A 21,661-nucleotide genomic window follows, 5' to 3' on the forward strand; every position below is an offset into this window, starting at 1 on the left:
CAAAATACTCATTTAGTTCATCAGCCAGCTCCTTGGCCCCCGTTATTATTTCTCCTGCCTCATTTTCTAGCGGTCCAATATCCACTCATTTCTCTTCTATTTTCAACATACTTGAAAAAACTTTCACTAACCACTTTGATATTATTTGCTAGCTTGCTTTCATATATCATCTCTTCCCTTCTAATGTTTTTTTTAGTTGCTCTCTGTAGGGTTTTAAAAACTCCCCAATCTTCTGTCTTACCACTAATTTTTGCTTTGTTGTATGCCCTTTCTTTTGCTTTTACAATAGCTTTGACTTCCCTCGTCAGCCATGGTTGTACTATTTTACCATTTGAGTATTTCTTCATTTTTGGAATAGACATGTCCTGCACCTTCCTCATTTTTCCCAGGAACACACGCAATTGCTGCTCTGCTGACATCCTGCCAGCAGCTCCTTCCAATTACTTTGGTCAATTCCTCTCTCATGCCACTGTAATTTCCCTTACTCCACTGAAATACTGCTACATCAGACTTTACTTTCTCCCTATCAAATTTCAAATTGAACTCGGTCATATTGTGATCACTGCCTCCTCAGGGTTTTTTTTTAAACCTTAAGCTCCCTAATTACCACCTATTCATTACATAACACCCAATCCAGTATAACTGATCCCCTAGTAGGCTCAATGACAAACTGCTCTAAAAAGCCATCGCATTGGCATTCAACAAACTCACTCTCTTGAGATCCATTACCAACCTGATTTTCCCAATCGACCTGCATGTTAAAATCTCCTATGACTACCATAACATCGCCCTTTTGACTCGCCTTTTCTATTTCCTGTTGTAACCTGTAGTCCACCTCCCAGCTACTGTTGGGAGGCCTGTATATAACTGCCATCAGCATCCTTTTACCCTTGCAGTTTCTTAACTCAATCCACAAGGATTCAACATTTCAATCCTATGTCATATCTTTCTACTGATTCAATGCCATTCTTTACCAGTCAAGCCACACCACCCCCTCTGCCTACATTCCTATCCCTCCGATACAACGGGTAGTAAGGGGAGGTGGAAGATTAGAAAGCAATACTCAAGAACAAAGACACAAACACGGGGAAAACACAAAGGAAAACCATATTTTAACGTTTTTGTAGACGGCTCCTCATCAGTACAGGTGGATGAGAGAAGCAGGTGCAATATATATGTAGAAGATGAAGGTAAAATATAGCTTTAAAGTTACACAAAACCATGAGTGCACAGGCAGCTGTGGTGTGTGATTAGCCACCCAAAATGTTTTCCGCCTGGATCAGCCATGCATTCTGATAGTATGTACTTTACAGAACATTTGCCTCTGTGGGAAGCAAGAGGGTTAGTTTCAGTTGACGGAAAGCCCCTCCCATCTGCTGCTCTGTTGCAGAATATATCTGAAGAAGCAAAGGGAAAGGAATACGGAGTCATAAAGGTGAAAGCTCAGTCTAAACTATCCCAAGAAGGCTGATGAGTTAGCAAAGCAAGGTCCCTTAAACGGGCAGGAATGCCAGCCACATTATGGGGAGATTGGGAGGCAGAAGGAACAACAGATTAAGGTTATGGATTTAACCACAAGAAAGATAAAGAATTTTAAAAATTAATAGAAGAAGCAGGGTCAGAAATGTACAAAGAACACAAGGGTGTACATGTTGAGGGTGGAGTAGAACTGTATGAAGGGAAGTTTGTGGTTCCAGGGGGAGGAAGAAATCAGATGATGCACTGGTACCATGATCTATGGGGACAGCAGGGAGCCAAAAGCACCCTGGAAAAGATAAAGGTAGTGTGCTGACTGAAGGAGACGTGGGGCACATTGTCAAGAATTGCTTGATTTGTGCACAATATAATCCTGATAGAGATGTAAAGGAGTTTTCGAAGAGGACGAATATATAGTGTTAAATAGTCTCCAAACATTTGAAAAAGAATAGCGACCCTTTATAAAGCCTGTTTGATCTTTAAAAATAATTTTACCCAAAATATTCTCCAACTGATTGGCCATTATCTTTGACAGAATCTTAGCGTTCAGTAATGAAATCGGTCTATATGAAGCACAGGCAGTGGGATCTTTATCTTTTTTAATAATTAAAGAAATAGAAGCCTCATAAAAAGTAGATTCTTTCACAAAAGAATCCTTAAACATTTCCAACATATACGGAGAAAGCAACTTTCCAATTTTTTATAAAATTCTCCAGGATAACCATCAAGTCCTGGGGACTTACCAGATTGCATTGAAAAAATAGTTTTATGAATTTCGGCTTCAGTGATTTGAGCATCGAGAGTTTTTTTCATCTTCAGCCGAGATTTTAGGAAAAGCAATCTTTCGTAAAAAAGCATTCATTTCAGAGGAATCTAACGAACATTGAGATTTACAAAGTTCAGCATAAAAATCTTGAAAAATCTTCTTAATTTCTTCATATTCCTGAGCCAAGGTACCATCTTTCCTACAAATTTTCGTGATTTGCTTTGGTTTTTTCAACAATTTCTAAAGCACTTAAAATTAATCCACAACCTAATAAATTAACTGTGCTTTTTGGAATAATTCCTCAAAATATTCATGGTATTTCTGTGGCTGGTGCGGGGTTCTGAGTTGGATGATCAGCCATGATCATAATAAATGGCGGTGCAGGCTCGAAGGGCCGAATGGCCTACTCCTGCACCTATTTTCTATGTTTCTATGTTATTGCATTTGTTACATTGATAGCTAGGAGGGCCATTTTGTTGAAGTGGAAGGATACATCAGCTCCCACTTTGTCACAATGGTTCTCTCAAGTGATGCTATGTCTTAGTTTGGAGAAAATTAGAAGTCGAACCTTTGAACCTTTATTTGATTTTGAGAAAAGATGGGGCTCATTTGCTCGTTATTATTATTTGAGCTAATCGATAGATTTTTTCCACGATCTAATTGTAAACTTTTTGGTATATTTTCTTTTCTTGCTGACGGTTTGATGTTTATTTTTAGAAGCTTTTTGTATGACGCATGGCTACAGGGTTGTACACCTAATGGGTCCTTTTTTTTCTCACTTTTTCTGCTTAGTAGGTTTTTTTTGTTATCACAAATTTTGTTTTCAATCTTTAAGATAATGTCTTTTTTGAGACATTGTAAGTGTTGTTACTTCAATGTACTCGTGTTATTTCTTTTGTATAATATAACAATAAAAAGATTTGAAAAGAAAGAAATGTAAAGAAGGAGCCCTCCGACATACCAGACCGGTAGAAGGGCCTTGGACTAACTTACAGAGAAATTATGTTCAGCATCGGCGGTAGTGGAAGGCAGATGGAGCGCCACCAAACACAGTGAGTTATTTCTCCATGTGTGGGAGTCTTGCTTGTTTTTTTACACCATAAAAAGAGAGAGGGAGTCTAGCAGAGCAGCCATCGTCAGAGTGGGAACTTAGAGGCTTTGACTCGAGGCTTCAATGAGGAGAGGCTGAGGCCAAAGAAACAGGGAAGAAGGGTAGGTTTTTCCTTTTGTGATTGCTGATTTGGTCGTGGTTTCCTGTGGTACAGTGCGGACGGGAGGCAGATAGGACCGTGAATGCTCCTCCTGTCCGATGTGGGAACTGATGGAACCTGATGACTACGTCTGTGGGAAGTGCAGCCGACTCCAGCTCCTGAAAGACGGCATTAAGGAGCTGGAGCTGCAGTTGGATGAACTTAGGATCATCCGGGAGGCGGAGCATTTGACAGATACGGCTTTTGAGCAGGTGGTGACACTCAATTCAGGGAGTAGATGGGTGAACACCACAGAGGTAAAAGGAGAAAGAAGTCAGTGCAGGGTCCCCCTGTGGCCTTTCCCCTCAGCAACAGGTTTACCCCTTTGGATACTGCTGAGGGGGTGACCTATCTGGGCAAGGCAGCAGCAGCCAGACCAATAGCACCTGTAGTCAGTTCTGAGCCTCAGAAGGGTCGGGTGAAGTCAGATGGAGCAATAGACATAGGGGACTCGATAGTTCGGGGCACAGATAGGAGATTCTGCAGCAGCAAGAAACAAGGATAGTGTGTTGCCTCCTGGGTGCTAGGGTCCAGGATGTCTCTGAGCGAGTGCAGAATATTCTTGAAGGGGAGGGTGAGCAGCCGGAGGTCGTGGTACATGTAGGTCGTGGTACCAATGACATAGGCAGGAGAAGGGTAGAGGTCCTGCACAGTAAGCTTAGGGAGTTAGGAGGCTGAAGAGCAGGACCTCCAAGGCAGTAATCTCTGGATTACTCCCAGTGCCATGAGCTGGAGAAGGTCAGAACAGGAAGATAGCACAGACGAATGAGTGGCTGAGGAGATGGTGCAGGAGGAAGGGTTAAACATAGAAATCTACAGCACACTACAGGCCCTTCGGCCCACAATGTTGTGCCGACCATGTAACCTACTCTAGAAAGTGCCTAGAATTTCCCGAGCTCATAGCCTCTGTTTTCCTGAGCTCCACATACCAAGTTCTTGGATCACAGGAACCTTTGCTGGGGAAGGGGTGACCTGTACAAGTGGGGTGGGTTGCACCCGAACTGGAACCAATATCCTGGGAGGGAGGATATTGAAGGATCTGAGAGATCTTAGGGTCCATGTCCATAGGACACTCAAGGCTGCTGCGCAGATTGACAGTGTTGTTAACAAGGCGTATGGTGTTTTGGCATTCATCAACCATGGGATTGAGTTCAAGAGCCGTGAGGTAATGTTACAGCTATACAAGACCTTGGTCAGACCCCACTTGGAGTACTGTGTTCAGTTCTGGTCATCTCACTACAGGAAGGGTGTGGATATACTATAGAACGAGTGCAGAGGGGATTTACAAGAATGTTAGAACATAGAATAGTACAGCACAGCACAGGTCCTTCGGTCCACAATGTTGTGCCGACTCTTAAATCCTGTCTCCCATATAACCCCCCACCTTAAATTCCTCCATATACCTGTCTAGTAGTCTCTTAAACTTCACTAGTGTATCTGCCTCCACCACTGACTCAGGCAGTGCATTCCACGCACCAACCACTCTCTGAGTAAAAAACCTTCCTCTAATATCCCCCTTGAACTTCCCACCCCTTACCTTAAAGCCATGTCCTCTTGTATTGAGCAGTGGTGCCCTGGGGAAGAGGCGCTGGCTGTCCACTCTATCTATTCCTCTTATTATCTTGTACACCTCTATCATGTTTCCTCTCATCCTCCTTCTCTCCAAAGAGTAAAGCCCTAGCTCCCTTAATCTCTGATCATAATGCATACTCTCTAAACCAGGCAGCATCCTGGTAAATCTCCTCTGTACCTTTCCCAATGCTTCCACATTCTTCCTATAGTGAGGTGACCAGAACTGGACACAGTACTCCAAGTGTGGCCTAACCAGAGTTTTATAGAGCTGCATCATTACCCCGCGACTCTTAAACTCTATCCCTCGACTTATGAAAGCTAACACTCCATAAGCTTTCTTAACTACCCTATCTAACTGTGAGGCAACTTTCAGGGATCTGTGGACATGTACCCCGAGATCCTTCTGCTCCTCCACACTACCAAGTATCCTGCCATTTACTTTGTACTCTGCCTTGGAGTTTGTCCTTCCAAAGTGTACCACCTCACACTTCTCCGGGTTGAACTCCATCTGCCACTTCTCAGCCCACTTCTGCATCCTATCAATGTCTCTCTGCAATCTTTGACAATCCTCTACACTATCCACAACACCACCAACCTTTGTGTCGTCTGCAAACTTACCAACCCACCCTTCTACCCCCACATCGTCATTAATAAAAATCACAAAAAGTAGAGGTCCCAGAACCGATCCTTGTGGGACACCACAAGTCACAACCCTCCAATCCGAATGTACTCCCTCCACCATGACTGTCTGCTTTCTGCAGGCAAGCCAATTCTGAATCAACCTGGCCAAACTTCCCTGGATCCCATGCCTTCTGACTTTCTGAATAAGCCGACCGTGTGGAACCTTGTCAAATGCCTTACTAAAATCCACGTAGATCACATCCACTGCACTATCCTCATCTATATGCCTGGGCACCTCCTCAAAGAACTCTATCAGGGTTGTTAGACATGATCTGCCATTCACAAAGCCATGCTGACTGTCCCTGATCAGACCATGATTCTCTAAATGCCCATAGATCCTATCTCTAAGAATCTTTTCCAACAGCTTTCCAACCACAGACATAAGGCTCACTGGTCTATAATTACCTGGACTATCCCTACTACCTTTTTTGAACAAGGGAACAACATTCGCCTCCCTCCAATCCTCCGGTACCATTCCCGTGGACAACGAGGACATGAAGATCTTAGCCAGAGGCTCAGCAATCTCTTCCCTCACCTCGTGGAGCAGCCTGGGGAATATTCCGTCAAGCCCTGGGGACTTATCCGTCCTAATATATTTTAACAACTCCAACACCTCCTCTCCCTTCATATCAACATGCTCCAGAACATCAACCTCACTCATATTGTCCTCACCTTCATCAAGTTCCCTCTCATTGGTGAATACCGAAGAGAAGTATTCATTGAGAACCTCGCTCACTTCCACAGCCTCCAGGCACATCTTCCCACCTTTATCTCTAATCGGTCCTACCTTCACTCCTGTCATCCTTTTTTTCTTCACATAATTGAAGAATGTCTTTAGGTTTTCCTTTACCCTACTCGCCAAGGCCTTCTCATGCCCCCTTCTTGCTCTCTTCAGCCCCTTCTTAAGCTCCTTTCTTGCTTCCCTATATTCCTCAATAGACCCATCTGATCCTTGCTTCCTAAACCTCATGTATGCTGCCTTCTTCCACCTGACTAGATTTTCCACCTCACTTGTCACCCATGGTTCCTTCACCCTACCATTCTTTATTTTCCTCACCGGGACAAATTTATCCCTAACATCCTGCAAGAGATCCCTAAACATCGACCACATGTCCATAGTACATTTCCCTGCAAAAACATCATCCCAATTCACACCCGCAAGTTCTAGCCTTGTAGCCTCATAATTTGCCCTTCCCCAATTAAAAATTTTCCTGTCCTCTCTGATTCTATCCTTTTCCATGATAATGTTAAAGGCCGGGGAGCAGTGGTCACTGTCCCCCAGATGCTCACCCACTGAGAGATCTGTGACCTGACCCGGTTCGTTACCTAATACTAGATCTAGTATGGTATTCCCCCTGGTCGGCCTGTCCACATACTGTGACAGGAATCCGTCCTGGACACATTAACAAACTCTGTCCCGTCTAAACCATTGGAACTAATCAGGTGCCAATCAATATTAGGGAAGTTAAATTCACCCATGATAACAACCCTGTTATTTTTGCACCTTTCCAAAATCTGCCTCCTAATCTGCTCCTCTATATCTCTGCTGCTACCAGGGGGCCTATAGAATACTCCCAATAGAGTAACTGCTCCCTTCCTGTTCCTGACTTCCACCCATATTGACTCAAAAGAGGATCCTGCTACATTACCCACCCTTTCCGTAGCTGCAATAGTATCCCTGACCAGTAATGCCACCCCTGCTCCCCTTTTCCCTCCTCTCTATCCCCTTTGAAGCACTGAAATCCATTCCTGCTCTGATGCCAGCCAAGTCTCTGTAATGGCCACTACATCATAATTCCATGTATGTATCCAAGCTCTCAGTTCATCACCTTTGTTCCTGATGCTTCTTGCATTGAGGTACACACATTTCAGCCCTTCTACCTTACTGTCTTTACACCGTTTATTCTGCTTCTCTTTCCTCAAAGCCTCTTTAGATGTTAGATCTGGCTTTACTCCATGCACTATACTTGCAGTTCTCACATGACCTTTATCGTCCTCCACCTCACTATCTGCTCTAACACTCTGGTTCCTCTCCCCCTGCAAATCTAGTTTAAACCCCCGGAGCAGCGCTAGCAAACTTTCCCGCGAGGATGTTAGTCCCCCCCCCGCCCCCCCCCCCCCCCCCCCCAGTTTAGGTGCAAACCGTCCTGTCGGAACAGGTCCCACCTTCCTGGAACAAGGCCCAATTGTCCTGAAACATGAAGCCGCGTATTTAGCTGCATTATTTTCCTGTTTCTAGCCTCACTAGCACATGGCATGGGTAGCAATCCTGAGATTGCAACCCTGGAGATCCTGTCCTTCAACTTTGCACCTAACTCCCTAAACTCTCTTTGCAGGACCTCCTCCTGCTTCCTATCCATGTCAATGGTCCCTACATGGACCACGACATCTGGCTGCTCATCCTCCCTCCTGAAAATACTGAGAACTCAATCCGAGATATTGCCTGAATGTTGCCTGGATTGGGGAGCATGCCTTATGAAAACAGGCTGAGTGATCTCGGCCTTTTCTCCTTGGAGCGACAGAGGATGAAAGGTGACCTGATAGAGGTGTATAAGATGATGAGAGGCATTGATCGCATGGATAGTCAGAGGCTTTTTCCCAGGGATGAACTGGCTAACACGAGAGGGCACAGTTTTAAGGTGCTTGGAAGTAGGTACAGAGGAGATGTTGGGTAAGTTTGTTACGCAGAGAGTGGTGAGTGCGTGGAATGGGCTGCCGGCGACGGTGGTGGAGGTGGATACGATAGGGTCTTTTAAGAGACTCCTGGATAGGTACATGGAGCCTAGAAAATTTGGGACTATGCACTAGGGAAATTCTAGGCAGTCTCTAGAGTAGGTGACATGGTCGGCACAACATTGTGGGCCGAAGGGCCTGTAACGTGCTGTAGATTTCCGTGTTCTGTGGATCTTTGCCACCCACTCTACGAGGGTACAAACACATTCTTGTCGTGGCAGATACTTTCACCAGGTGGGTGGAAGCTTTCCCGATTGAGCCAAAGCCGCTGCAAAAATCTTATTGGAAAGGAGTTTATACTCACCGAAAATTACCTCAGAGTATAGAATTAGATTGAGACACACATTCTGCAGCCCACATAATTCAGGATGTCATGGCACTTTTAGGGATCAAGCAGAGATTGGACTGCAGTCTGGTGGAATTGTGGAAAGGATGAACGGAACATTAAAAAAGTGATTGCCAAAACGATGGAACAACAGGGCACGTTGTTTTGCCTTGTGAACAGATGATAGTAACGAATACAGTGGCATCATCAACTCCTGACCAGAAGAAACATAAGAGGGTTGGAGGAGTTGTGAAGATTAGGCTTGTCAGAACCCAAAAAGATAGGATTGTGTCAGAAAATTGGGTAAAATAATTGGTAGAGATTGTGAAGGAGGCCCATCAATTAGGAAAGAAAAAACAAAAGAGTAAAGTCTCCTTTGACTGAAAAGTGAATCCCATGGAATTAGTCCAGCATTAAGCAATGATTAGCATACACTAACCCACCTCATTTTGTTAATCCAAGTTTGCAGGGTAATGTGAAATTATGGACAAAGCAAGTCCATCAGCATACAGGGTCTGGATTTCTCCAGATAAAATTGGCTGGTACCACATCACCCAGTTGAAATTGGTGGGGGAGAAACAGGAATGTTATCACCATCGGCACGTAACAATCGATGTACGTGATGGTCCTGATTTCGGAGCCTTGACGATTGATGTGCATGAAATTCCTGATCTGGAAGGTTTGAGGTTGGAACAGATGTTCCAAGTAGATGGTGACAGATTTGACTAAGGAGGAATTTTTCCATTCTCTCAGTCTGAGAATGTGCGGAGTTTTGTCATGAAAATAAAGAAAAGGGAAAACATGTAGGTCCCCTGTCCTGAAATGAAATTGGGTAGAACAAAAAACATGGATGGCTTGAGTCCTAAGCAAGTTGGCAGTCTGGCTTGGATGGGCTAGAAAACATATAGAAAATATGGACTTAAAATAATTTATTATTGAGTCTGAAAATAAGAACAGAAATTACATTTGTGTGTTACAGACTCAATTTAATATGATGAGAATATCCTACAACTTCAAGTAGCTGGAGCTACACCAAACCCTAAATGTAGTGAGAGTTGACTTGACGACTTGAACACAAGAGGGAGTAGGATTAGTATTAGAAGATATGGAGAACATTTGTTACTTTGGTGCTAGTCTACCACTAAGTGCAGGTGATCTTTAATCTAACTCAAATAATGGTGCCAGAATGGTTCCTCGTCTACGACAAGACAGTTATTTACTCATTTTCTTTGGAGACAATGAAGCAGGAGTGAGTTTAAGTCAGTCAAAAATTGAAAGAAGAGAGGACTATTGGGATAAGTGAAAGCATATTATGCATCAAGGTTTTCAAAGGTCAGTACTTTAGATACAGAAGAGTTGGGAAGCCAGACACAGTCTATTTAGCAGAAAATGTGGGATATTTCTGGAGAAAATTATCAGGATACAACTTGATGCACAATGGAATTGATGGCTTTTTGGCAAAGTTTGTAGATGATAGGAACATAGGTGGAGGGGTAGGTAGTGCTGAGGAAGCAATGCGATTGCAGCAGGACTCAGACAAATTGGAAGGATGGGCAAAAAAGTGGCAGATGGAATACAGTGTTGGGAAATGTATGATAATGCATTTTGGTAAAAGGAACAATAGTGCGGACTATTATCTAAATGGGGAGAAGGTTCAAACATCAGAGGTGCAGGGGGACCTGGGAGTCCTCGTGCAAGACTCCCAGCAGGTGAATTTACAGGCTGAGTCTGTGGTAAAAAGGGCAAATGCAATGTTGGCATTTATTTCAAGGGGAACAGAATATACAAGCAAGGAGATAATGCTTTATAAGATATTAATCAGACTGCACTGAAGTATTGTCAACAGTTTTGGGCCTCATATCTCAGAAAGGATGTGTTGTCACTGGAGAGAATCCATTTGAGGTTCACGAGGATGATTCTGGGAATGAATGGGTTAACATACGAGGAGTGTTTGGCAGCTCAGGGCCTGTACTCACCATAATTTAGAAGAATGTGTGGGGATCTCATTGAAATCTACGAAATGTTGAAATGATGAGACAGGGTGGAAGTGGAGACATGGTGGGGGTATCCAGAACTAGAGGGCACAGCCTCAAAATTGAGGGGCAACCCTTTAGAACAGAGGTAAGAAAGAATTTTTTTAGCCAGAGAGTAGTGAATCTGTGGAATGCTCTGCCACAGACTGCGGTGGTGGCCAAGTCCGTGCATATATTTAAGGTGGAAGTTGATAATTTTCTGATCAGTCAGGGTGTCAAAGGATATGGCGAGAAGGCAGGTGTACGGGGTTGAGTGGGACCCAGGATCAGTCATGATGGAATGGTGGAGCAGACTCGATGGGCTGAATGGCCTAATTCTGCTCCTATGTCTTATGGTCAAAGTCAAAGCCAACATAAAAGCTAAAGAGAGGGCATATAATAGAGCAAAAATTATTGGGAGGTTAGAGGACTGGATGTTTTTAAAAAGCAATGGAAAAAGTCACTAAGAAGATAACAATGGAATATAAAAATAAGCTAGCCAATAATATTTAAGAGGGTACCTAAAGTTTCTTCTGATACATAAAGTGTAAAAGAGAGGAGAGAATAGATATCAGATCACTAGAAAACGATGCTGAAGAGGTAGTAATGAGGGACAAAGAAACAACAGATGAACTGAATAAGTATTTTGCATCAGGCTGCACTGTGGGAGGGACTAGCAGTATGGTGGAAGTTCCAGGTGTCAGGGGTCATGAAGTATGTGAAGTTACCATAGCTAGAGAGAAGGTTCTTAGGAAACTGAAAGGTCTGAAGGTAGATAAGTCACCTGGACTAGATGGGCGTACACCCCAGGGTTCTGAAAGAGGTAGCTGAAGAGATTCTGATGGCATTAGTAATGGTCTTTCAAGAATCACTGGATTCTGGAATGGTTCTGGAAGAACAGTTTCATTTGGAAAGGAAAAGCGCAAGAGGAAGAGAGGATTCATGGAGTTGGATTTGCAGTCAAGTCCAGCTTCCTGTAACAACTCTCCGACCTGCCCGTAGGAATCAATGAAAGGCTTATGTGGCTACGTCTGCCCCTCAGCCACAAATGTCACGCAACAGTCATCAGCGCTTCTACCCCCACCATGAACCAGCAAATACGAGACCATTGAACAGTTCTACGCCAACCTTAGCTCTGTTCCGTGCTCAGTCCTTGCCAACGACAAACTAATCCTGCTCGGTGACTTCAATGCGCGAGCAGGCTGCAATCACAGTCGCTAGGAAGGGGTTCAAGACAAACACGGTATTGGCAATATGAACAGCAACGGCCTCTTGCTCCTTAGCAAGTGTGCAGAATACGACCTTCTCATCACAAACACAGTGTTCAGGCTGGCGAACAAGTACAAGACAACATGGATGCACCCAAGATCCAAACATTGGCACATGATCGACTACATTATAGTATGTCGCCGAGACATCCAGGATGTCCTCATCACCAGAGCCATGCGAGGCGCGGAGTGCTGGACTGACCACAGGCTTGTCCGCACCACAGTGAAGCTACATATTGCTCCCCACATCCCAAGCGCCCTAAGTTCATCAGAACAGCTGTTAACACCACCAGACTCCAAGAGCCTCTGTATCTTCACAAGTTCCAGACCACCCTTGATGAGAAGCTGTCTGCCAACGAACCACTAACTGGTAGGCCAACCCAGAAGTGGAATCAGTTCAGAGAGATGGTGACGGAGACAGCAAAATCAGTCCTCGGCCCCAAGGACCGGAACCACCAAGACTGGTTCGACGAGAATGACAGTGCCATCAAAGATCTCCTGGCCAGGAAGAACAAAGCATTCATGGAGTGGCAAAACGACCCAAGCTCCATTCCCAAAAAAGAATGGTTCGAGTCCCTTCAGGCCCATGCCCAATGGGAAATTCGCAAGATGCACGACCTGTGGTGGGATAGGCAAGCTGAAGAGGTGCAACACTGCGCCAACATCAACAACTCGAAGCTGCTCTTCAACTCCATCAAGATGATCTTCAGCCCCTCAAGATCTGGCTCATCTCCACTGTTGTCCGCTGATGGAACCACACTGCTAAAGGACAAAGAGAGCATCCAACACAGATGGAAAGAGCATTTCAGCCAGCTCCTGAACCACCCTTCAGCAGTCAACCAGTCTGCTCTGGACCAAATCCCCCAACAGCCTATTCACGAGGAACTAGATGATCCTCCCTCAATAGATGAAGTCCAGAAGGCTATCACGCAGATCAGCAGTGGCAAAGCGCCCGGCACGGGTGGAATACCTGCTGAACTGTACAAGGCACTCAGCAAGGAATTACAGCACTCTGACTAGCATTTGGGAAGAAGAGATGCCCCCTGATGTCAGAGACGCAATGATAATCGCCCTCTACAAAAATAAAGGTTCAAGGACCGACTGCAGGAACTACAGAGGCATCTCACTACTTTCCATTGCCAGAAAAATCCTCGCCCGCATCATCCTTAACAGACTGATTGCAACAGTGTCAGAAGAGAACCTTCCTGAATCGCAATGTGGCTTTCGACCCGAACGCAGCACTGTCGACATGATCTTCGCAGTGAGACAGATACAGGAGAAGTGCCTGGAACAGAACATGACATCATACTCTGTCTTCATTGATCTGACGAAGGTCAACAGAAACGCGCTGTGGATCATCCTTAGAAAGCTTGGCTGCCCGCAGATACTCACTACACTCATCCGCCTGCTTCACGATGGCATGACAAGAGAAGTGTTCTCAGATGGTTCCCCATCTGAGACTTTCAACATCTCAAATGGAGTGAAGCAAGGGTGAGTTCTAGCATCAGTGCTCTTCAATCTCTTCTTCACCCAAGTGCTGAAGCATGCTGTTAAGGACCTAGACCTGGGTATTTACATAAGATATCGCCTAGACGGATCGATGTTTGACCTGAGACACCTTGCTGCAAAGACCAAAACGTTGAGGAGGCTCATCACTGAAGCTCTGTTTGCTGATGACTGTGCCCTCATGGCCCACCAGGAGAACCACCTGCAGACGATTGTTGACAAGTTCTCAGCAGCCTCAAAGCTGTTCGGCCTGACAATCAGCCTCGGTAAGACAGAAGTTCTCCTACAACCTGCACCAAACAGTCACCCTCCTCAGCCATGCATCACCATCGACGGCACTGTCCTGAAGAATGTGGAGAGCTTCAAGTATCTAGGAAGCTCCATCTCCAGTGGCGGATCCCTTGACAAAGAGATCATAGCAAGGATCCAGAAAGCCAGCCAGGCACTCGGGAGACTCCGTGTCAAAGTTCTGGAGCACAAGGACATTCAGCTTTCAACCAAGCTCAAGGTGTACAAGGCTGTGGTCCTCACCTCTCTCCTGTACGGCTGCGAAACCTGGACCCTGTACCACAGGCACATCAAACAGCTGGAGCAGTTTCACATGCGCTCTCTGCGGTCGATCATGAGGATTCGATGGCAGGACCGAATCACCAACCAGGAAGTCCTTGACAGAGCCAACAGCACAAGCATTGAGGCAAGGACCCTCCAGGCCCAGCTACGCTGGACTGGCCATGTAATCCGCATGGGTGAAACAAGAATCCCCAGGCAGCTGCTCTACGGTGAGCTTGAGCATGGCAGGCGCAATCGGGGCCGCCCCAAAAAAAGATTCAAAGACAATCTGAAATCGTACATCAAATGGGCAGACCTCCAGCCTCCACAACTTGAGGAGTCCACAGCCGACAGGGCTGAGTGACGCGCCCCGACCAGAAAAGTTGCATCTGACCTTGAGGATGACTGAAATCAGCAGCACGAGACCAACGCCACAAAGCTGTGTATGCAGCTGTGTTAACAACCGACTTTCCATGTCCAACCTGCAACCACATGTCTGCTTCGGCCTGCGGCCTCCAAAGCCACATATATCCACAGATGACTACACAATGTTTAGTCTTCCTCAGACCCCGAGAGACAACACCGGTGTAAGTGTCACACTCCTGCAGGGGTTCATGGCAGTCTCTGAGTAGTCAATAGAATAGAGGAGGATGGCGATTCTCAGATAAATATCTTTGGATCTACTGGAGAGAGATGCTGGCCAGAAAGAACTACAGTCTGCAGATCAGTGAATTCGGATGAATCGAGGACAGTGCAACCAGACAGACCGATTGCCTTTGTCTTTGCCATGAGAGAAGAGGTGGAGGCTGCCGATTTTATCAAGGGGCACTGTGTTCTCCATTATGTGAGTTAAAGCAGGCATCCCACCCTGCAAAAACTCATTTCAGGGAGGTAGCACCATCAATTTGCAGGAGACTCCCGGGAGAGGTGGGATGTCTGCAATAGAGTAGCTCCTTAGCAGCCAGCCAGCTAGTTTAAATAACATTAGCTATGCTAATGAACAAATGACACCTGTTAAACTCACCTCAACATGTCTTTTACAGTCTTAACCCACCATGGGCAATAGAAAAGTCACTGTTGCAAATAGTGCAGTGAGCAACACTGTCATTATTTTGACCCCTATTAGGCAGGGGTCCACTTTAGTGTAGTCTGGGCTGACATACATTTTATATTTTGTTTGGAACACTCTGCCATGGCGCGCTCCCGCTCGCACTCTCTCTCTCTCTCTCTCTCTCGTGGTCGCTCGTGCTCTCTCAAGCACTCTTGCTTGCTTTCTCTCTCGCTCACTCTCACTCTCTCTCGTGGTCGCTCTCGCGCTCGCTCTCAAAAAAGTTGATTTCCGTGATATTGTATATAATTTGCGGGCATCAGGGAGTCACTATTCATATGCGGGAGACTCCCGGAACTTCCAGGAGAGGTGGGATGTCTGGTTAAAGTCACTTGTTTTGATCAGTGTTTAAAAGTGGACACAATGATGCCTGAGGTAATCTGCTGGATTCAGGATCAAAAACTGTTGGAGGTTCACTGGCATCTCCCTGCCTCCATGTTGTGAGCATTGTACACAAGGGGCCTAAAGCATAGAGGATCCCTCCCATCCAACCCACAATCTGGGGCAAAGGGGAGGGCAATGGGGGAACTGAGAAGGCGATGGGAGGGGTAGGGAGTCCACAGCATAGTGCAGGTGGAGGGGAAGGTCGAGGGAGAAGGCTGCCGGGCGAGGGGACAAGAGGATGTGCTCAGCTCACCTCATCGAGTCCTTTCAGGCAATTCAGATTCACGATGGAGGTACTGTTTTGGTCGTAGACAAGTGCCCAGAAGTCAGCCAAGGTGTGCGACAGCGGCAACTGCGTCAGGATGAAACGGTCACGCAGCCCGTGGCGCTGAGGAGTGAAGGGGTCAGTTCCAGACTCTTACCCACTGCAGCCTCACTGTAAACCCTCTCCCTCCAATCCAGTCCATCCCCTCACACCCACTGCAGCCTCACTGTAAACCCTCTCCCTCCAACCCTCTCCATCCCCTCACACTCACTGCAGCCTCACTGTAAATCCTCTCCCTCCAATCCAGTCCATCCCCTCACACTCTGCAGCCTCACCCTCTCCCTCCAAATCCTGTCCATCTCCACACACCTACTGCAGCCTCACTGTAAACCCTCTCCCTCCAATCCTGTCCATTCTCCCCCCTCACCCCTGTATCACCCCCCCTCCAGCTCCGTATCATCCCCCACCCATGACTCCATACTCACTCCCTCACACTACCCGCAGCCCGCACCCTCATGGAGTTAACCATATCTGCACTCACCTGCCCACACCCACCGAACCTCACAGCACCAGGGAGGGGTTTTGGTTTGTAGGGAGTAGTTTTGGTATTATAGGGAGGGGGGGTTTAGGTTATGCAAGGAGTTGCAAGGAGGGTGGGGTTTTAGGGTTATACAGAGAGATGGGGTTTTGGTTACAGGGAAGGAGGCAGGTTTGGGTTATGGGCAGTTTGTGTTATATAAGGGTTTACAGCGATGGCTCTGCCCTCACCTCTGCAAAGACGGCGTTGATATAGCCTGCGCTGCCATTCGGGTTCTTCACGGAGAGTAGGCTGGGCCGAACGTGCTCCGCTGTGGGAGGGAACAGCAACGTGAGACTGAGTCACAAGGGAGGCCTTCCAATGGGGAAGACCCAGCTCAGGGCATTGGGCCGAAGATTGGGTGATGGTCCCACTGGGATTAGGAGTCTCATAACAGGCCTGCTAAAGGGAAAGTTCCAAGTTCAAAGTAAATTTATTATCAAAGTACATGTATATCACCATGTACCACCTGAGATACGTTTTCTTGTGGGAAAGCTCAGTAAGTCCAAGAAACACAATAGAATCAATGGAAGACCTCAACCAACAGGGCGGACAAACAACCAGGGCGATAAGGACAACGAACTGTGCAAAAATAAATAAATAACAAATAAATAACCAATAAATATTAAATACGACCATACGTTGTGGGAACAGTTCAGTGAAGTTGATTGATTTTGTTCAAGAGCCTGATGATTGAGGGGTGATAACTGTTCCTGAACCTGGTGGTGTGAGTCCTGAGGCTCTGTGAGAAGACAGCTGGGCTGGGTGGTAGGGGTCCCTGATGATGGATGATCCCTTCCTGCAACAGCACTCCTTGTCGATGTGCTCAATGGTGGGGAGGGCTTTACCGATGATGGACTGGGCCAACTACTACTACTACTACTACTTTTTGTAGGAGTTTCCATTTGAGGGCATTGGTGTTTCCATACCAGGCTGTGATGCAGCCAGTCAATGTCTCCACCACACATCTACAGAAGTTTGTAGAAGTTTTAGATGTCACGGTAAATCTCTGTAAATTTCCAAGGGAGTAGAGGCGATGCCATGCTTTCTTTGTAATTGCGCATACATACTGCGTCCAGAACAGGTTCTCCGCAACAATAACATCAAGGAATTTAATGTTGCTGACTTTCTCCACCTCTGATTCCCGATGGAGATTCGCTCATGGACCTCCAGTTTGCTCCTCGGAGGTCAATAATCAGCTCCTTGGTCTTGCTCACACTGTTGTTGTGGCACCACTCAGCCAGATATTCAATCTCCCTCCTGTTACATACCTCAAGGAGCTCTGTGATTTTTTTTTGTGAGTATGATGTAATGGCCTTTTGGAGGTCACCTGATGTAATTTTCCTGCCGATGTGAGGTCACATGATGACATGTGCACCACGGATATAAAAGGGAAGACCTCAGATGACAGAGTTAGGTTTTTAGTTTTTAGTTTTCCAGCTAGAACGTGTGGCTGTGTCTCTGTTTCTGTTGTGTATTCGTTTTTATGATGCAATTTCATTTTTAAGATGGAGTGTTACGTTCTGTTGCAAGATACAATAGTGCTGGACTGGCAATTTTTGCTAGATGTGTTGATGTACCTTTTTCCAGCAGTACTGGAGAGTGAAGACTTTATCGAAGTACAGGACCCGAAGGATTGAGAGAAGTTGGTATCGTTCGGCAGTTTAGCAAAGGATCGACCTTATTGAGTCTTCGTTGAAGAAGTAGCAGCCTGCATTGAGGATAACTCTTGCCAAAAGAGCAAGGAAGTTCATGTGGGATTTGCTCTCTAGAAACTAAGGCCAGTTGTTTTAAGCCGTTTATTTCCTGCATCGTGAATCCTTTGGACAGAACCAACAGGAAAGTCGCGTCTATGAAGAAATCCTTCTCCAGAGAAGACTCTCCCAATTGAACGTATAAATCTGTTGGATTTTCGAATTTACCATTTTAAGAACTGTATTTGACTTTACCGCTTTAAGAACTGTTTTCGCATTTAACACTTTACGAACCAGTGCCGAGTGACGACTTGTTGAACGGCTGCATAACGGTTAACTTCCGGTTAAGGTTTTCGTTTGTTTTTTGTTGTTTATCCGTGTTTAATAAATGTTTGGTTGTTTTTATATAACCTGTCTTGATTAATATTCATTGTTGCCAGTTACGTAACACTCCTAAATGTTGATATGTCACTAACTTTGATTTAGCCAACAACAGTGGTGTCGTCAGCACACATTGGAGCTGTGCTTAGCCACACAGTCATAAATGTTAAGCGGGTAGAGCAGGGGGCTAAGCACACAGCCCTGGATGCCCCTGTGCTAATGGAGATCACGGAGGAGATGCCGTTGCCAATCTGAACTAACTGGGGTCTGCAAGTGAGGAAATCAGGGATGCAATTGTATAAGGAAGTATTGAGGCCAAGGTCTTGAAGCTTATTGATTAGTTTTATGGGGATGACGGTACTGAATGCTGAGCTGTGGTCGATAAAGAACATCCTGAAGTAGACATCTTTGCTGTCCAGGTGTTCCAGGGTTGTGTGAAGAGCCAATGAACTGGCATCTGCTGTGGACACGTTGTGCTGGTAGGCAAGCTGGAGCAGATCCAAGTCACCTCCCGGGCAGGACACAACACTTCATCACAGTGGATGGACGTGCTAGTGGGTGAGAGTCATTCAGGCAGGTTACCGTGGTTTCTCAGGTACCGGTGTTGGGGAGGGGAAGGGCACAGAGTGTTTTGGAAAGTTGACTGATTGTCAATGATGTGGTTTACGTGGACTTCAGCATAATCTTTGACAAGGACATGTAGAGCCTCAATATATACCGATACATAATGTCTACATACTTTGGTTGCACAGACAGATTGAAACAGCCACGCATGACGGTGGTCATCAGAGTGACAGCAACACTGGTACACTTTAGTCATTCTCTGTGCTCTGTGGCCCATCTGACTCGCTCTATTTTGGATCCCCAGTAGCAGGCTGGGAGTTTGGTCTACAGTTTAAAGCCCTCTATTGATACAGGGCAACTCGGCACACTGGATCAATAGAGGGTGATGGTGGAGGTGTGATTGGAAGATCAATAGAGGGTAATGGTGGAGGTGTGATTGGAAGCTTGAGCAGTTTCGTAGATGACTTGGACATTGAAAGTGTCAGGAATGACGAGGCTACAGCACTTTAGTAATGAGTTGGTAAGGTAGGCAGAAGAACTTAATCCTGACCATGTAAAGTGAACTGTTGGGCCCTCTGGGAGTGGGGGTCCTACACCACCAGGTTCAGGAACAGATTATTCCCTTCAGGCCAATGAGTCAAATTCTCCTTGACCGTGGATGACGTGGCTGACTGCTCAGATCTACAGTCAGCTGGCAGACTGATCAGTTATCTGCTACCAGCTCGAGTTGGTATCAGGGACAATAGTCAACCCCAGCAACAGCAAACCAGAGAAAATCTGCAGATGCTGGAAATCCAAGCAACACACACGAAATGCTGAGGAACTCAGCAGGCCAGGCAGCATCGATGGTCAATGTTCTGGGCCGAGAGCCTTCAGCAGGACTGGAGAAAAAGATGTTGTGTCCGAGTAAGACGTCCACTTATTGTTGCAAGCAGAACAAGTACTACACCGGGCCCTACGCCTCCTCCCTCACTACCATTCAGGGCCCCAGACAGTCCTTCCAGATGAGGTGACACTTCACCTGTGTGTCTGTTGGGGTCATAACCTGTGTCTGGTGCTACCTGTGTGGCCTCTTGTATATCAGTGAGACCCAATGTAAATTGGGAGACTGCTTCGCCGAGATTTACACTCCTTCCACCAGAAGAAGCGGGAACTCCCAGTGGCCACCCATTCCAATTTTAATTTTGCTTCTCATTCCAATATGTCAATCCATGGCCTCCTCTAATATCGCGATGAGGCCACACTCTGGTTGCAGGAACAACACCTTATATTCCGTCTGGATAGTCTCCAATCCGATGGCATGAACATTGATTTCTCAAACTTCTGGTAATGCACCCCTCTGACCATTCCCCATTCCTATTTCCTTCTCTCACCTGACCCCCTTGCCCGCCCATCACCTCCTTCTGGTGCTCCTCCCCCTTTTCTTTCTTCCACGGCCTTCTGTCCTCTCCTATCAGAATCCTCCTTCTCCAGCCCCAAATCTCTTTCACCAATCAACTTCCCAGCTCCTTACTTCACCCCTTCCCCCCGACTTCCTGGTTTCTCCCTCCCATCCACCCACTTTCACACTCTGACATTGCATCTTTTTTCCCCCCATCCTGCTGAAGGGTCTCAGCCTGAAACGTCAGCTGTGTTCCTTTCCACAGAGGCTCTCTGGCCTGCTGAGTTCCTCCAGCATTTAGTGTGTGGTCCCAGGAACAGCAAGGCCATACTGGCCAGACCAATGGCCCTCTCATCATGGGTCTCCCTACTTGAAGGTGCTCGGGATCTGATTCAGTGGGACTGGGTGGTGTAGCAAACGGCATACAGGCTAGGTTAAAGAAATTTGTCCTGTGGACATTTGTTCTCTATCAATAACTGCGAAGCGAAGGAGCTGGTCACCAGTGCAGTGTCCTCCTGGGCTGCTATACCTGGCACAGGTGGAGCCTGTTCCTTGCTCCTGTGCTCAGTAATCACCTGGGGGGTCCAAGATAGAGAGTGAGTCTGTCGGGCCATGATGCACAAATCCCCTGAGAATGAGGACAGAGGTGTACCCACCGTTTCTCTCAGCTTGAGGCTGTGTCAGTCTGTGTGGAAATAAAGTATGTGGGCACCATGTACCCAGGGCCCCTGGTGCTGTAAAAGACAGGCCTGGCCCCACTAGCACGCAATACCACGCACAGCTGCCACACTTCCTGTCTTCTTCCAAGTAAACACCTTTGACCACAAGTCCAACAGGTAGTGGTCAGCATCAGCATTAGCACAGAATGTGAGGGACAAGATCTCCATGGATTCTGTGAGTTTGGGAGAATGCCTCACCCGGTGTGCACCAAGACTTTATTTGACTGGAACTCTCACAGTCAGAGTCTTTCTCTGCAGTCAACACATTATGCCCATGTATGCTGCCCGCAGGATGGCCGTGGGGGGGAAAATTGCCACCCACCTCTTTGACTTGCCAAGAGGACGAGGAGACAGATGACGGGCTCTGGGTTCCGGTTTACCCTCAGCACCTGTGTAACAGAGGACTCTGATCAGAGGGCTGTTCCCAGGGTCACACAGTGGGACAGACGT

General features: G+C 46.4%; 1 protein-coding gene across 1 annotated transcript in view; it reads right to left on the reverse strand.

Annotated features, from left to right (window-relative positions):
* LOC140197491 (receptor-type tyrosine-protein phosphatase T-like) overlaps nucleotides 1–21,661 on the reverse strand; it is a 156,475-nt gene that overhangs the window by 21,981 nt on the left and 112,833 nt on the right. The window contains exons 21-22 of the mRNA XM_072257472.1: nucleotides 16,664–16,743; nucleotides 15,884–16,018 (exon numbers count right to left, since the gene is read on the reverse strand). Coding sequence (XP_072113573.1) covers nucleotides 15,884–16,018; nucleotides 16,664–16,743 — 215 coding nt within the window. The remainder of the gene's footprint in view (nucleotides 1–15,883; nucleotides 16,019–16,663; nucleotides 16,744–21,661) is intronic.

The sequence above is a fragment of the Mobula birostris genome, chromosome 5, assembly GCF_030028105.1.
Source record: "Mobula birostris isolate sMobBir1 chromosome 5, sMobBir1.hap1, whole genome shotgun sequence".
Classification (NCBI taxonomy): domain Eukaryota; kingdom Metazoa; phylum Chordata; class Chondrichthyes; order Myliobatiformes; family Myliobatidae; genus Mobula; species Mobula birostris.